Genomic DNA, 17,500 nt, shown 5'->3' with positions numbered 1-17,500 from the left:
TGTGTGTGTACTGGGTGTATACTGTGTGTACTGGGTGTGTACTGTGTGTGAACTGTTTGTGTAATGGGTGTATACTGTGTGTACTGTGTGTGAACTGTGTGTGTAATGGGTGTATACTGTGTGTACTGTGTGTGAACTGTGTGTGTACTGGGTGTATACTGTGTGTGTACTGGGTGTATACTGTGTACTGTGTGTGAATTGTGTGTGTAATGGTGTATACTGTGTGTACTGTGTGTGAACTGTGTGTGAACTGTGTGTGTACTGGGTGTATACTGTGTGTGTACTGGGTGTATACTGTGTGTACTGTGTGTGAACTGTGTGTGTACTGTGTGTGAATTGTGTGTGTAATGGTGTATACTGTGTGTACTGTGTGTGAATTGTGTGTGTAATGGTGTATACTGTGTGTACTGTGTGTGAACTGTGTGTGTACTGGGTGTATACTGTGTGTGTACTGGGTGTGTACTGTGTGCATACTGTGTGTAAAATGGGTGTCCTGGGTATGTACTGTTTGTCCTGAGTGTATACTGTGTGTCCTGGGTGTATACTGTGTGTACTGTGTGTATACTGTGTGTCCTGAGTTTATACTGGGTGTATATTATGTGTATTTACCAGTACTGAGTACTCCACGTCGTCTCCCAGCAGCCCCGTGTCGTTCAGAGTGTATTTGGCTTTCTTCATCTTGGCGTCCACCGGCCCTTTCTCCACCTGATGCTTCAGAGCCTTGAACAGCTTGTAGAGAGGCTCCCCTGCTGTGTCCTGATCAGACAATCATATCAGAAATAATTACAAATAATTACAAATGAAATATAATAGACGTAATCTATACTACAATTAAATATAATTATAAAAAAGATATGTTTGGATACTGGCAGGACTTATTCAGGGTTTAGGGAATAAACTCATTGACATTCAGCTGCAGATTTTGAACACAACATAACAAACACACTTTTTGGTACGAGGATGTTAAATGATAGAAACTCTGAGCTGCTGCTGTTGGTTGTTCCGAACAGCACAAACAAACTAAAACACAAGGGGCAACAAAACTGATTTCCACAGAAAAGAGAGACAGAGGAACATTTCAAAGAGGCAATTATAACTGGAGAGGAAGAAGAGAGAGAAGCAGATCGAAGAACAGTCAAAACAAACGGAGAGGAAGTGAAAAAACAAGAGAAAAAAAAAATATATATCCGTTACCCTGAGGAACTGATAGATACAGATGGACATCCAATTACAGAGCATCCTCTCCACCACCGTCTCTGACCTGCACACACACACACACACACACACACACACACACACACACACACACACACACACACACACACACACACACACACACACACACACACACACACACAATATTTTAAAGGGACAGTTCGACAATCTGGAAAAAACACGTTTAATTATTATACATTTTATAATTTAAAAAATCCATCAAAACTCCACATCACTGAGGACCTGACTCTTCACACCACCACCATCACCAAAAGAGCTCGACAGCGGCTCTTCTTCCTCCGCAGGCTGAGGAGGTTCAACATGGACTCCAGGATACTCTGCAACTTCTACAGGTGCACCATAGAGAGCATCCTGACCTTCTACAGGTGCACCATAGAGAGGATCCTGACCTTCTACAGGTGCACCATAGAGAGCATCCTGACCTTCTACAGGTGCACCATAGAGAGGACCCTGACCACTCATGTACAACAACTTCCTGACAATAAATAAGCACTAATTAGAGGGTTATTGAGGAAAAACTAGTAACTAATGGCCTAGTACTTGTAAAATATGGTCATCATTTTTTTAAGGTCACCTATCATGCTATTTGTAGGCAATAGCATAGGTCTCAGATATATACAAATATATAAAAAACATGTCTATGAAGTGTTTTGCTCAAAATACCAAACAGATCACCCATTCTAGCCATGCCTCATATCCCTCTGTTTCACTTCCTGTTTCAAAAGTGCTGATTTGGGGTATAAAGCTTTAAAAAATGGATAAAAAAGAGGTGCGGAGCTTATGCGGGAGATACTACCAGCAGATACTGCAGTGATGAAACGCCATATCATGGATTATCAAGGATTCTTTCTGAAACAGTATGGAGCTCAAAGGCTTTCTCTCTTGCCGGTTATACCACAAGGTGAGTTCCTTTTTATTTCCTGCTTCTTCACACACATGCTCTCCAGTACAGGTTAGCTCTGAGTGTTAGCGATGCTAATGTAAACACCGACCATATTACGTCCAAAACAGTCGGGCATTGTTTCTGATAGCAACGTTTCTGATAGCAACGTTTCTGATAGGGCCGTGGGTCCACATTTCAGATATTACGTCATATCGGACGCAAATCTGGATCAGCTCCGTTGTTCCCCCCCCCCTCCCCCCGTTTTTAGAGATTTGGGTACGGAGGAAAAGAGAGAGGGTTTTATTTTCTGACGCTGCGTGAGTTCCCTGACACACCGGGGACACTTATTGATGTATAAAAGACATCAACAAGTGCATTTTGCATGATAGGTCCCCTTTAATATGTATATGTCTAAATGTGTCTTTTGATTGTGTATATATTAGGGATGGGAATTTGAAAGCAAATTTATATTCGAATATTCGACCCCCAAAAAAACGGACATCACAAGTGCATTTTGCATGATGGGTCCCCTTTAATACTGACTAATAAAGAGCCCATATACTTGCTAATATGCATGTTAATTAACAACTAGTTGATGGTGAATATGTGTACCCTAATATAAAGTGTTACCATTAACTGTATTGTGAATCAGAAACGGGTTTATAAAGTAAAGTAGGTTTACACATATGAGGAATGTGCCTTTTGGTGCATACATAAACAGTTAAAGAAGAGAAAAAGTAAGAAAAAGAAACCAAAAAATTTAACAATTATAAAAAACGTTGCAGTGTTGTTACGTATAATCTCTATGACCCTTAAAAATGATCACTCTGTGTCCCTGACGGAGCTTTGGCTTGAACTCCAGAGACTAGGTCACACATTTTTGTAGCATGTCAAAAGCTCAAGTGCACACACACACACACACACACACACACACACACACACACACACACACACACACACACACACACACACACACACACACACACACACACACACACACACACACACACACACACACACACACAATATTTTAAAGGGACAGTTCAACAATCTGGAAAAAACACGTTTAATTATTATACATTTTATAATTTAAAAAATCCATCAAAACTCCACATCACTGAGGACCTGACTCTTCACACCACCACCATCACCAAAAGAGCTCGACAGCGGCTCTTCTTCCTCCGCAGGCTGAGGAGGTTCAACATGGACTCCAGGATACTCTGCAACTTCTACAGGTGCACCATAGAGAGGACCCTGACCTTCTACAGGTGCTCCATAGAGAGCATCCTGACCTTCTACAGGTGCTCCATAGAGAGCATCCTGACCTTCTACAGGTGCACCATAGAGAGCATCCTGACCTTCTACAGGTGCACCATAGAGAGCATCCTGACCTTCTACAGGTGCACCACAGAGAGCATCCTGACCTTCTACAGGTGCACCATAGAGAGGATCCTGACCTTCTACAGGTGCACCATAGAGAGCATCCTGACCTTCTACAGGTGCTCCATAGAGAGCATCCTGACCTTCTACAGGTGCACCATAGAGAGCATCCTGACCTTCTACAGGTGCACCATAGAGAGCATCCTGACCTTCTACAGGTGCACCATAGAGAGCATCCTGACCTTCTACAGGTGCACCATAGAGAGCATCCTGACATCACGGCCTGGTACGGCAGGTGCACCGCCCTTAACCGTAAGGCTTTACAGAGGTTGGTGAAAACTGCACAGCACATCACCAGGACGGAGCTGCCATCCATGGAGGACCTCTACTCCCAGCGGCACAGGAAGAAAGCCCTCAGGATTATAAAAGACCCCCATCACCCCAGCCACAAACTGTTCTGTCTGCTGCCGTCTGGCAGGCGGTACCGCAGCATCCGGACTAAAACCACCAGACTCAGGGACAGTTTCATCCCACAGGCCAGAAGACTGTTAAACACCTGAACTGTTGAAACAACATCCATAACATTCATCTGCTACTTAGTCATTATTTATCTATTTACCTAATATATCATTCAAATAACTTGCATATAGACTCTTATTGCACTATTTCACTTTTTTAAACTATTTTTCTTTTTGTATTACTATTTAGTAAGAGAGCTCTCCCTCTCCTTACTGTTGAGACAGCTTCTAATCTCCGTTAGCGCCGAGCTAGCACCAAATGCTAACATCAACCCCGTAACTCTCTATGTCTCTCTCTCTCTCTCTTTCTATCTCTCTCTCACAAGATGCGCTCGTGCCACACACACACAGACGCTCCTCCGTGACGATGACCGCTTGCGTAAAAAAAATGATAATAAACACTTTTCAAAATCCCATTTGTCCCCAGTGGAAATTACGCCCATGGATTTGAACACGATCCGTGTATCCATCATTTCCTGGTCTTCTCTAAAGAAGAGGGACCAATGAAAACGTTGTCATGTTGCCGTTGTTCAGCATGGAAACATTCATTAGCTAACAATGACATTATTGTTCTATTAATATAAAGGGAGGTCAGGTACTCTTTAAAACAGCTGCTAGTTATGGGTACTTTTTACTGAAGTACATTTCAAAGCCCTCTTTACTTTTACTTGAGGAAAGAAGTTTAGTCAGTACTTCTACTTTCACCAGAGTATTTTTAAACACGAGTATTTGTACTTCTACTCGAGGAAAGGATGTGTGTACTTTTGTGTAAATAACTGAATGTTTCTAGCGAGAGTTCTTGTGTTTCCTGACCTGCGCAGCATGAGTTTTGGGTTTTTGTTCTGCACGTGTTCGTCCATCAGCTCCAGCAGCAGCGTCCTCATGATGTCGGTGTAATACTCCAGCTTCCCGTGCAGCGCCACCGTCAGCAGAGAGGCGAAGGAACCGCGAGCACGAGCGTTAAAGTCCGGACGGCTCTCCAACGTACGGATAAACTACGGGACATAAATACAGAGGGGTTTAAGATTAAAGACATGACTAGGTTTGAGCAACGAAGTGAAGCAGTGATCTTTGGAAGAACTCTGAATGCAGATCATAATCCATTAAAGGGAAAAGCTAGTGATAGTAAATATAATAATAATAATTGTAATTTGGATTATTTTATTATCTTTGGGTTCATATTTTTTATTAAGAAAGCCGATTTCCACAAGTATTATATATAATAATAATACATTTCATTTTTACAGCGCTTTTCCTAGTGCTCAAAGATGCTTATATACAATATTTAAACTCATGGGGGTGCTAGAGTAAATGTCAACGTGAACAATAAATGAATAAAACGTAAGTAAAGAAGCCGTAAAACACGTGTTCCTCTCACGTTGATGAGGAAGGGTTTGCTGTTCAGCAGGTTGGAGAACTGGTTCAGAGCCTGAGCCACGATGGCCTTTCGGGCTTCTGGGATTTGTATTTTCCCGACGATCATGGTGTCGTCCGCGCCGTCCTTCGTGGGCAGAAAGAAGTTCCGGTCGGTGTACGTTTTATAATCCAGGAAGGGGATCCGCGCCTCGCTCAGATCGCTGGTGTGGTCCTCCATCTCTATCATCAGGTCTGACGGGAACAGAGGGAAAACAGCAAATCATTATTATTTTTATTTTTATTAATATTGTGTTATTGTAATTTATAAAATTATGATTATTTATTTATTAATATTATTATTATAAATTCTTTTTTATAACATGTTTCTTTTGTTTAGAAAGTCTTCAAATTTAAAACATTTTTTTTTGCATTCACCGTTTTTTGCTGTGAAATGTTGAATAAAGTTACCAAGATATAAGTTGTATATATGTATATGTTAAATAATATTTAAACTTAAAAAACAAATACTTTAACCTGTTAAGCCCTGAGCCTGTTTTTCAGGTCTCAGACTCGAAAATGACATTCCCAGAACAAATGACCATATCTTCCCTTCTAAAAGGGTTAAATTAATAATCTTTTTTCTCAAAGTAATGATAAAGTTGTGAGTTGGATGTAGAAAAGTCAGATTCAATATATATGTTTTTTATTTTAAAGAAAATTCAGATTTTACATAGTAAAAAACTGTAAATTATAGTGTCCGTCCAAAAATTCTTTTTTACTTATAGTGAAAACTACCCTTGGATGATGGGTTAGTAGACTAAAAGCTTTAGGAATCCAAAGTACAACATATAATAAGTACCCTGTATCAAGATTGATGCAAAACAAGTGAAATTTGACCTTTTTAGAGAGATTTAGCAAAAAGAAACCACTTCTGGGGTCATTTGGGTGGATTTTCCATATCTCTGGCCCCCCTTGCTCGATTTTGATGGTTGACACCTCTTTCTGACCGTTAGAGCCAATAGAATCGAAGGGGGAGTCCCAAGGTAAAAATGTTAGCATTTTTAGCTACCTAGCGTCACCTGTTTTGATGTCCGTTTTTGCTTATAACGTCGCAAATACGTATAATTCAGTGGTAATGTCGGTGTCGTTAGATTCTGTGTCACCTCACGATGTGAAACGATGTGTTGGATGTGGTGAAAAGATAAATAATAAGGTTTTGTGAGTGATTTTCGGTGCAGTAAGGTGTTAGCATATTTCGCTCGTTGCTAATTCAGAGGCTCAGTGTTAGCATTTTGGGTTTTCTTTTGAAAAAAAAAAAAAAAGATCAGTTAGATGAGTTTCTTCCCGTTACATGGATATAAAACATTCATAGTTTTATTAAATGACAGACACTGTTTCCTGCAAGATGTTGCGGCAGTACCCCGGTACCGGGGTCTCTCGGGCTTAACAGGTTAAAAGATAATTTTTGTTATAGTGTTTTTCACACTATAACATTTAAAAATGAAAAAACATTTAAAATTACAGATAAATAAAACATAATTTGATATTTGATTAGATTTTCATGTCTTCAATGTATCTTTTGAGCAGAATGTATCATAGCCTGATGGGAGAAGCACCTAAAGGTCGTCTCAGGTTGTAAAAAACTGGAGTAATAATGTAATATTTGAGTATATTTGAGTACCTGTGAACTCCTTCTTGCAGCGGTCCCGGACGCTCTCCTCCACATTCTCCAGCTGGTGTTTCACCTTCTCGTATTCCCGCTCCGCCTGCTGGCTCTTCCTCCTGTTACACACACACACACACACACACACACACACACACACACACACACACACACACACACACACACACACACACACACACACACACACACACACACACACACACACACACACACACACACACACACACACACACACACCCCAACACACGTCCACACACGTCTAATTGATGTTTATCTCTGACCTGTAGCAGTAGACGGAGATGGCGATGAAGAAGAGCATGGGGATGATAACTGAGGGGATGATGATCTCCAGAGGGATGTCTTTACTCTGAGCGTAGTAAACGGAGCCCACCGTCCACTCCCCGTGACCGAACTTCACCTAAAGAGAGACAGAATGCTAGTTATACAAATATTAAGTAAAAAAAACATTTAAAAAAAAAATATATCATCAAATATATATATTAAAAAACGAAAAATAACCTAGAGACATAATAATGCAAAAAAGTAAAATAATAAATCATAAAATAAATCAAACAGAAACATGAATAGTATGTTTTAAGAACGTTGTCCTATATGTAAAACATTTTATAATTTTTTTCAGCTTTTCAAGACAATAACATGCAACTTTCCCACTGGTTCAATCGTTGTGATACTAATGATAGTTTGAATCCCACAGCAGCAGAATCAAGTCATGTTGAACCCTTCTAAAATATGGTGAAGGAAACTGTAATTCTGCAGCTCTGTTTGATCTGAATGAACTCAACACATATATATGAAGGTAAGTTTGTGTTTACCACGAGGTCCAACTGGTCGTTGGTCGTGTCTCTGCGCTGACGTTTAGATCCAGATCTGGGCTGAGAGGAGGGAGCCTCCAAGATCAACTTATCATCCTACACACACACACACACACACACACACACACACACACACACACACACACACACACACACACACACACACACACACACACACACACACACACACACACATATTAAAGGATAACACATTTACAATATAGACAATCTTAAAGTAAAAAATGATCACGTCAATATGTATAAAGAGAAAAAGATGGATCCAGGTGGATGTAAACAATCTTACAGGTGCCACACACACACACACACACACACACACACACACACACACACACACACACACACACACACACACACACACACACACACACACACACACACACACACACACACACACACACACACACACACACACACACACACCTGCAGGATGTTGACGGGACAGGAGGCGTCTCCAATGAACGCCTGCGCCTCTTTGGCCGTCATGGCTTTAGAGAAACCTCGACCCTGAAAACACACGAAGAAGAAGAGTAGAGTGAAGACAACATATGCATAATGTAGTTATTTTTGGTCGGTTTCCCCCCTTTTTTAGTTGTTTTGTGTCCATTTGTAGTCATTTTGTGCATCTCTGTGGTCATTTTGAGCCTCTTTGTAATTATTTTTGTCCTTATTTTTGTTATGAGTTGTGTTTTTGCAGTCATTTTGTGTGTCCTTATCACTGTTTGATATGTTATCCAGTTATTGTTTTGTCTCTATATGGTGACTTTGAGTCTCTTTGTGGTTGTTTTTGTGTCTCTTTTCAGTCATATTTGGTCCTCTTTGTAGTTACTTGTCTTTTCTAGTACGTTTTGTCCCTTTGTGATATAGTTTTTTCAAGATTCAAAGATGCAAAGGTTTTATCGTCATATGCACAAAGCTACAAATGGCAATGAAATTCTTCTGACCTGAGCTCCTCCAACAACGCAACATATGTAATAAAATACAAAAATACAAAATAAAAAGTAGTGCAAAGAGTCTATATACATGTAAATAGAATATGGGTAGCGCCACATTGATGTATTTTCAGAATAAAAGCTCACGTGGACGATGATGATGCTGGTCTCGGTGATGATGTTCTTCAGCAGCTGGTTGAAGGAGGGGTCGGGATGATAGTCGAAGCCTTTCAGCTCCTCCTTCTCGTCGTCCAACCAGAGGACAGATCTCAACGCCGTGCTGTCGACGGAGCAGTTCACCGCCGGAGAGAGAAACTGAAGCACCGTGTCGTTCTTACTCACATGCTCCTGAACAAACTGCACAGAAGAAAACATCCAGCTGTGAGACAATGTTTTCATTCAATTATTCTGCTGATGTTCAGGTGTATATCAGTATGTATCTACTTTAAAGAGTCCTCTCCTGCTGATGCTCAGGTGTATATCAGTATGTAGTGTCTCTACTTTAAAGAGTCCTCTCCTGCTGATGTTCAGGTGTATATCAGTATGTAGTGTCTCTACTTTAAAGAGTCCTCTCCTGCTGATGTTCAGGTGTAGATCAGTATGTAGTGTCTCTACTTTAAAGAGTCCTCTCCTGCTGATGTTCAGGTGTATATCAGTATGTAGTGTCTCTACTTTAAAGAGTTCTCTCCTGCTGATGTTCAGGTGTATATCAGTATGTAGTGTCTCTACTTTAAAGAGTCCTCTCCTGCTGATGTTCAGGTGTATATCAGTATGTAGTGTCTCTACTTTAAAGAGTCCTCTCCTGCTGATGTTCAGGTGTAGATCAGTATGTAGTGTCTCTACTTTAAAGAGTCCTCTCCTGCTGATGTTCAGGTGTATATCAGTATGCAGTGTCTCTACTTTAAAGAGTCCTCTCCTGCTGATGTTCAGGTGTAGATCAGTATGTAGTGTCTCTACTTAAAGAGTCCTCTCCTGCTGATGTTCAGGTGTATATCAGTATGCAGTGTCTCTACTTTAAAGAGTCCTCTCCTGCTGATGTTCAGGTGTATATCAGTATGTAGTGTCTCTACTTTAAAGAGTCCTCTCCTGCTGATGTTCAGGTGTATATCAGTATGTAGTGTCTCTACTTTAAAGAGTCCTCTCCTGCTGATGTTCAGGTGTATATCAGTATGTAGTGTCTCTACTTTAAAGAGTCCTCTCCTGCTGATGTTCAGGTTCATATCAGTATGTAGTGTCTCTACTTTAAAGAGTCCTCTCCACCACACACACACACACACACACACACACACACACACACACACACACACACACACACACACACACACACACACACACACACACACACACACACACACACACGAGGAGAAAAATAATAATAAAGATTACAAAATATTTAAATAGTGTTAGTCAAATAGTGCAAGGTTGGAGCAGCCTCATCTCAGCACAGCAAATACATTGTATTATTTATTTTTTAAGTAATTTTTTCATGGAACATTGTCCCCCTCCCTTGGCTTTATATTTTCCATTTATTTTATCCTACAATAGCTCTAATAAACCATCACCTTTATTCAATCACATCAAACCAGCTTTTAAGCACACACTCACCATAGGAAGCTGCTCTTGGGGTTAAAATCTGTGATCTTGGGGTTTTCCGAGTACTGTTAAGCGGATGGAATTTCCTTCGTCGTGTTTGTCCCGTATTTCACCGCCACCACTAACCTCTCCGAGGTAACTTTCTGCCCCCGATATTTCCCCGTTTTACACGAGATCTCAGAGCCGAACTTTAGCCTGAAAGGGAGAAATGAAAACGTTTAAATATCCCTAAAGTATTTAAGAAGGTTACTAGAAAATTGTAAAAGTAGTAACAAAGTATTTGCACTCCACTACTTCCCACCTCTGTGTAAAGGTTTAAAAAGGAGCTGCTTACACTTCACAGGGAACTCCTCCGACAGAAACAGAGACATCGTCTTTCGTGGCGGTGTCCAGGTCTTCCCCCTTGATGGTGATCACCGTCCCCCCGGCAGCTGGACCCTTCTCTGGGAGCACAGAGGAGGGTATGGGGTCCTGAAGGAAGAGGGAGAGGGAGATCAATTATGAGCTTTTCATTTTTTAGCATCTCACTGCTTCACATATTTAAATGATTTGTTATTTTTAGGTCTGTCAGTGAACTTTGAAGCCAATACTTTTCTACTTCAGGAGGACTTTTAATTTATTTTTCTTAACTTTGATTATTAATTAGTTTTTAATAGTCTGTGTTATTGTTCAGAGACTCTCCCCTCCCCCCCACCAGTACATGTTGTGAAGGCTTTGGCATGAGAATAATTTACCTAAAATCAAAGACCCGTCAAACATAATGTCAGTGACGGAGAAACAAAGGGAAAAATAAAATGAGAATTAAACATTAACAGCTGCAGGTAGGAACGCTTTGATCAAAACTAAAGCATATACAGTACATGAGTCTTAATATGCTCAATATGGGCCTAATAAGGCAGCAGTACCACACGAATAGTAATTCTCCCATAATAACACTTAACAGATATGATCTATTCTTATGTAACAAGACATGAAACTATAAGTGTTAATTAAGTCTAAATAACTCAAAATGAGGTATTTCTATCTAAGAATATGTTTTGGGGTGTTGACAGTTCAGCTATAGCAAGGTGATATTGACCTGTATGTTTCATATTTATTACATTGTTATTTATTAAAGTTAATATACCAGAAGTCATGTTCAGGTTGGGAGTCACACTTTAGTTTCTGTTGATTTATTTATAATTGGGTTTCTTTATAATTTGTGTACGTGCTATGTTTAAATTCAAAGATGTTTTTTTCTGCACATTTTTTGCAATAAATTGTTAATAAATGAGTGTGTGAACGGTGTGTGTGTAGAAAGCTTCAGAATATAGAGAGGAAGGAATGTGGACGCTTTGGTTTCTGTAAGAGATTTCTGCTGAGAGAGGAGGAGAACAATATTATGGAGATAAAGACATTTGAGACAATTCCAACATTTTAGGAAAACTATTTCTGATTCAGAGTGGGACATTGGGTGGTCCCCACTGGCCAGTCAAATCCTCTGGAAAAACTCCAGTTCCACATTTTTATTCCACTCCATCGCCGATGCGCTTTAGCCACTATTACAACTCTGTGTTGAAGACTGTCTTCACAACACATGGGCGAATACATGCATTAAAACAGATTTGTTCTAGCAGGCCCCTCCACTATCCAACTGTGCCGGGGACAGCTAATGTCATGTAGCTGTATAAACTATAAATGCTATCCAGCTAAACACTTTGACCGGAAGGCCGGAGGCCGCTAGCTGGACGTGGCCACTAGCTTGCGCGTAGTCATGTAAAAGCTAAACACACTACAAAACTCAACCTAATATCCAGGAATGAAACGATATAGAGACTGTGCTACAGTGGAAGAAATAAAAGCAACATTATTTAGTGTTTTAAAGAAATAAACTCCCCTTGGGTTGAGATACTTACTGTAGTCCGGTGTCAGATCAAATTAATGAAAGTGAGGTGATTGTGGGTAAGAAGCGTACGTGACGTCACATTGCCGTCAAGTGCGACGTAACGTTGCCGTGGTAACGACGGAATCTTCTTCTGGTTCATTGTTGTTATAATAAAAAGCATTTGACATACAGTCAGTAACCATCGTCATTCCGATGTGGGGGGAGTGGTTTTCACCATCATTATCATCATTATTTATTTTTAAATGACTAATATTAGCCTACAATAAGGGGGACATGATCAAATAGGAATATAATTATCTTTTAAATAACGTAAACTAAAGGGAACAATCTATTTGACACAGCTGAAGCTCTGGCCTTCCTTAAAAACTAATTTCATAAAAATCACAGTTGTATTACAAACACTGCACTGTTTTTAGAGAACATAAGTTCGTAACTAATGCACCATAATACATTCTGACGAAAAATACAAATTATTATGAAAAATAATAAAATAAAAGAAGCCTCCCGTGAGTTACTACAGGCTATAAAGTAGATTTTAAAAACGTTTTATAGAGTAGAAAGCTCACTGCGGGATGTTGTAGAAATGTGTGTGTCCACCACGACAAAGGAGCCTCATTCACTTCACATTGGGGTTGTTTCTGTGATGCAGACACGTAAATGTAGCAGAGTCCGTGACTCCACCACGTAATGCGGTGTTAAGGAGTCGTGGTCATTTCACGTATTCTGGTGAGACCAGGTTGCCTTTATAGCCCAACATTAGCCACCTTTAGCTTAGCGGTGGTGACGTGAAGTCATGTGACTGCGCTGTAGTTCCTTTATAGCCCAACATTAGCCTCCTTTAGCTTAGCGGTGGTGACGTGAAGTCATGTGACCGTGCTGTAGTTCCTTTATTGCCCAACATTAGCCACCTTTAGCTTAGCGGTGGTGACGTGAAGTCATGTGACCGAGCTGTAGTTCCTTTATTGCCCAACATTAGCCACCTTTAGCTTAGCGGTGGTGACGTGAAGTCATGTGACCGTGCTGTAGTTCCTTTATAGCCCAACATTAGCTTTTTACTTCAGAAATCCTAAAGTGGTGTTAATATGTGGAGATTATTCTGCTGAACTAAACGTGTAAGAATCATAAACGTTTGTTTGACACAGAGATTACTTCAATACTAACCTGTTATAACTAAAGCCTTGAGGTTTAGTTATAACACAGAAACTGTTGCGTGAGACATTATATTCAGCAGAAGTCTCCACGTTTGCAGTCAACCAAAGTAGTTTGTAAGTATGCTACGGACAGAAAACACACACGACCACATCGCTCAGAGTTTGGCCTGGAGTACGGGGCCGTTTATTGAATCTGCGCATGCTCATTAGCATGACCACGTTTCTTTCACTCAGGCACATTCTGATGATGTCATACACATGAACTGAAACATGACTTTGTTCTTATACAAATATGCTTAACAGAAACAAAGCAAACACATCATTTTCCAACCAGGAGAAACACTTTTGAAATCAGCTCACTCTCAGAGTTTCATGGATTATTAAAGAAGTTTTATTATTTTTTTGGTACATAGCAAATGACAGCATTTATTACAGTGATGTTGAACATCGTCATGATTTCTGGAGGAATCTGCTGTGTTCAGAATTTAAGACGATTTGCTTCATCGTAATCTCATGGAAACCAAATTGGTCAAAACTCTTAATTTTTTCAAGTAGAATTTGTGATGCAAAAATCATCAAGAAATCAAGAAAAATCTTCAACAAAAAAATGTGTTAAAAAAAGCAACATTCTTCATAACAAAATCAAGAAAACTACGAAATAATGGTCAATATTTTTCAACAAAACAAGTCTCAACAAAATCAAAATCAATCAAAATTCTTATGAAGCAAAAACATTTCTCGGTTCCAAAATCACAACACTTGTTTACGGACAATGTTAACATTTTAAGTACGAAATAATTAGTCTCCTGAATTTGGGAAAATCCTAAATCACAAAAATAATCTGAGTTCTTTGAAAAAAGTGAAATTCTAAAGAAATTCAAATGTTTCATAAAAGTCCAAAAAGTAATGATCACAGATTATTGATCATCTTGTGAAATAAGTACAATCCTCAATAATACAAAAACAAGCACATTTCTTGATCACATAACAAAGCACATTACCTTTTAAAAAGAAAACTTCTACAAAATTATGTACATTTTTAATTACAACATGTTAGTATTTAATATCTTATGAATTTGGGAATGCTCTCCAATAGGTGGAGTTCTTAAAAACAGCTAAATTACTACAAAATACAGACAAATACCATCAAAAATGTAATTAAAATTCATATAAAGTAAGAAAATACTGAATGATTGAAAATGATTACAACACTGAGCTCAGTACACGTGAAATAAGAAAATTAAAGAAAGTTAAAATCTTATACATTTTGGCAAATTACAAATATAATCGGATTTCTCTTTTTTTTACAAACAATCTCTTCAGACCAAAATCAAGCTGAATTCTTCAGAAATAACAATTTTCAATATAAAATCAGCATTGTTATGAAATAAGAAGTGTATGGATTATTTACTTCTGTTCAATTCCTATTTGTATATTGTTCAGCTAAATCTGGTCCTGCTGCTAAAATGACCCATGTGACCCACAAGGGGATCAAATATCCCATATCGCTGATCAGATGAATTGTTGTGAAAAACGTAACATTTTATAAACTGTACTTTTTCTTATTTGTTGATATAAAAATATAAAAAAACGTTGTTGTGCTTGAGGTCTACAAATCCAACACTAGGTGGCGCTGTAACGCGTTGCTCCTGTTATCTCAGGAATGACTACATTAGATTCAAACACTGGGTATTGTAACACTGTTTTTAGAGGATATTTGAACATTAAAGGTGGGGTAGGTAATTTTGGAGAAACCAGCTCGAGATCGCTAGAATTTGAAAATACACAGCCGGAAACAATCTCCTACTTCCTTATAGAGCCTCTCCTCCAACACACACGAACGCGCACATGACCAATGAGGGCACGAGATAAGTTTGTGCACAGATGGAAGGCTGACAGGCAGGTAGGCCATCCAGTTATTTTAGCCGGGCCGGCTAAAATGATTGGTCGTGCTTTTTACAGTACTACGGCTTCCACAGATGACTTTTTTCATGGATTTTTTGTCAAAGCACTTAAGATATTCATTGCTATCGGGATGTTAAGAGCATTCCATGGAATATAACAAAAAGTGTATCTCGAGCCGGTTTCTCAAACTTACCTACCCCACCTTTAATGTATGGCATTCATTGGCCAACTTAGTTCCTGAGCGGCCTGGGTTGGTGTGTCTGGTTTCAAACTGCACCGACTGCATTGACTTTTCTAAATAAAACTAACTTGTGATGATTTTTAAAGATCTTCATCTTCAGTGGGAACCAATGGGCTTGGAGCTGACAGGAAGTCAGGAAACATGAGGCACTCACACATTGCTGGTGACTTTCAGAGTGAAAGCTATATTTTCTAACGTTGGTTACAAGCTATAAGAGCTGATAAACCCATGTGTGTGAGAGGAGCTCCTTGGAGCTGCTACTCTGCTCCCTGAGCTCCTTCCTCTTCAGCAGGAACACCCAGGTCATCATAATCCAGCTCAATGTCCTCCTATCGGCTCGGCCTCCGCCCCCTGGTGGCCTGGAGAGACATGACAGCACACAGTGAGACTTCCTGCATCACTCCTGTTCCATAACACACACTGTTTCATTCAGTCAGTGGTGGAACAACAACATGTTTCAGTACCTCATCATTCAGTCAGTGGAACAACAACATGTTTCAGTACCTTATCATTCAGTCAGTGGAACAACAACATGTTTCAGTACCTTATCATTCAGTCAGTGGAACAACAACATGTTTCAGTACCTTATCATTCAGTCAGTGGTGGAACAACAACATGTTTCAGTACCTCATCATTCAGTCAGTGGAACAACAACATGTTTCAGTACCTCATCATTCAGTCAGTGGTGGAACAACAACAACATGTTTCAGTCCCTTATCATTCAGTCAGTGGTGGAACAACAACATGTTTCAGTACCTCATCATTCAGTCAGTGGTGGAACAACAACATGTTTCAGTACCTCATCATTCAGTCAGTGGAACAACAACATGTTTCAGTACCTCATCATTCAGTCAGTGGAACAACAACATGTTTCAGTACCTCATCATTCAGTCAGTGGAACAACAACATGTTCGTTACCTTGCAGTAGAAGTAAAGGCCGACAGCCACCAGCAGCTGAGTCAGCGGCAGGACGACGGCTCGGATGATAAAAGGTTTTGGATCTGATCGAACACCTGGACAGCATCACATCAAGAGTCAGCAAACACACAGAGACCTGAACCCACTTCAGCATGGAGACTCCTCTCTACAGTTATATTACAATTAGTCCAGCAGATATGTGCCCTATAGCCAAAAATCTTCCTTAGGGCATGTTCTAACAGTGTGCCAAATTTCATGTTTTTATCATCAAAAGCACAATTCTTTCAGATATTTCACATATCTGCTGGACTAAATAAACTACATCTTCTTAAGATCTTCATTCAATCCCAACCCTTGTTCCTGTTCAAAGCAGACAGTAGGACTGTAGGGAGAAGCTGCTAGCTGTATCTGTTAAACAGTCAGTACTCATGGCAATACTCCAATGTAAACTACAGCTGACTGGAGAATGTGTGTTCTGGATTCATGTCTTCACGGTTCATTGCACTTATTGTACGTTGCTCTGGAAAGCTACATGTGATGTAAGGGTGTGACTGCTTCAGGGCTCACAGTAAAACACTCAGTCCTCACCAGCGTTCTCCTGGGGAGCATCACGCTCTGTCCTACAGTAAACTCTAACAGCTCACCTGTGACGGTGACGGAGAGCAGACGGCTCTCAGAGGAGAAGTCCTGAGAAAAAGCAGAGACGTGATAAACACAGCTGTAGTTTCCCTGGTGGGCGGGCTCTGCAGCCGGGAACAGGAAGTGGGCAGAGTGATTGACAGCTGGCTCTGAGTAGTAGTTGTTTGCTGAGTTGATGGAGGTGAAGTTGAGCTGGAAGGAGCCTCCTGGGTACTGAGGCTGGATGGAGCAACTGATGCTGAAGGTGGAGCCTCTGAACACCTGGAACCCCTGCTGCTGGGCCCCGGAGACCCCGTACATGGAGGAGGACACAGAGATGTTGGGCTAA

General features: G+C 40.1%; 2 protein-coding genes across 2 annotated transcripts in view; both read right to left on the bottom strand.

Annotated features, from left to right (window-relative positions):
- The window catches only part of LOC117472048 (plexin-B2-like), a 25,721-nt gene extending 9,799 nt beyond the window's left edge, over positions 1-15,922 (bottom strand). Inside the window, 12 exon segments of the mRNA XM_034117201.1 lie at positions 610-756; positions 1,195-1,261; positions 4,831-5,012; positions 5,396-5,625; positions 7,055-7,155; positions 7,339-7,475; positions 7,891-7,986; positions 8,332-8,415; positions 8,988-9,219; positions 10,446-10,628; positions 10,768-10,904; positions 15,842-15,922. Coding sequence (XP_033973092.1) covers positions 610-756; positions 1,195-1,261; positions 4,831-5,012; positions 5,396-5,625; positions 7,055-7,155; positions 7,339-7,475; positions 7,891-7,986; positions 8,332-8,415; positions 8,988-9,219; positions 10,446-10,628; positions 10,768-10,904; positions 15,842-15,922 — 1,677 coding nt within the window.
- On the bottom strand, positions 15,659-17,496 carry LOC117472046 (scavenger receptor cysteine-rich type 1 protein M130-like; the record flags this gene model as incomplete). Its single annotated transcript, XM_034117200.1, is given in 2 exon segments — positions 15,659-15,974; positions 17,178-17,496. Coding segments are annotated over 2 exon segments (360 nt in total), but the record flags the coding sequence as incomplete, so codon positions are not given.
- Between the last annotated feature and the right edge of the window lie 4 nt (positions 17,497-17,500).

The sequence above is a fragment of the Trematomus bernacchii genome, unplaced genomic scaffold, assembly GCF_902827165.1.
Source record: "Trematomus bernacchii unplaced genomic scaffold, fTreBer1.1, whole genome shotgun sequence".
Lineage (NCBI taxonomy): Eukaryota > Metazoa > Chordata > Actinopteri > Perciformes > Nototheniidae > Trematomus > Trematomus bernacchii.
This window is presented reverse-complemented; position numbering and strand designations above follow the sequence as displayed.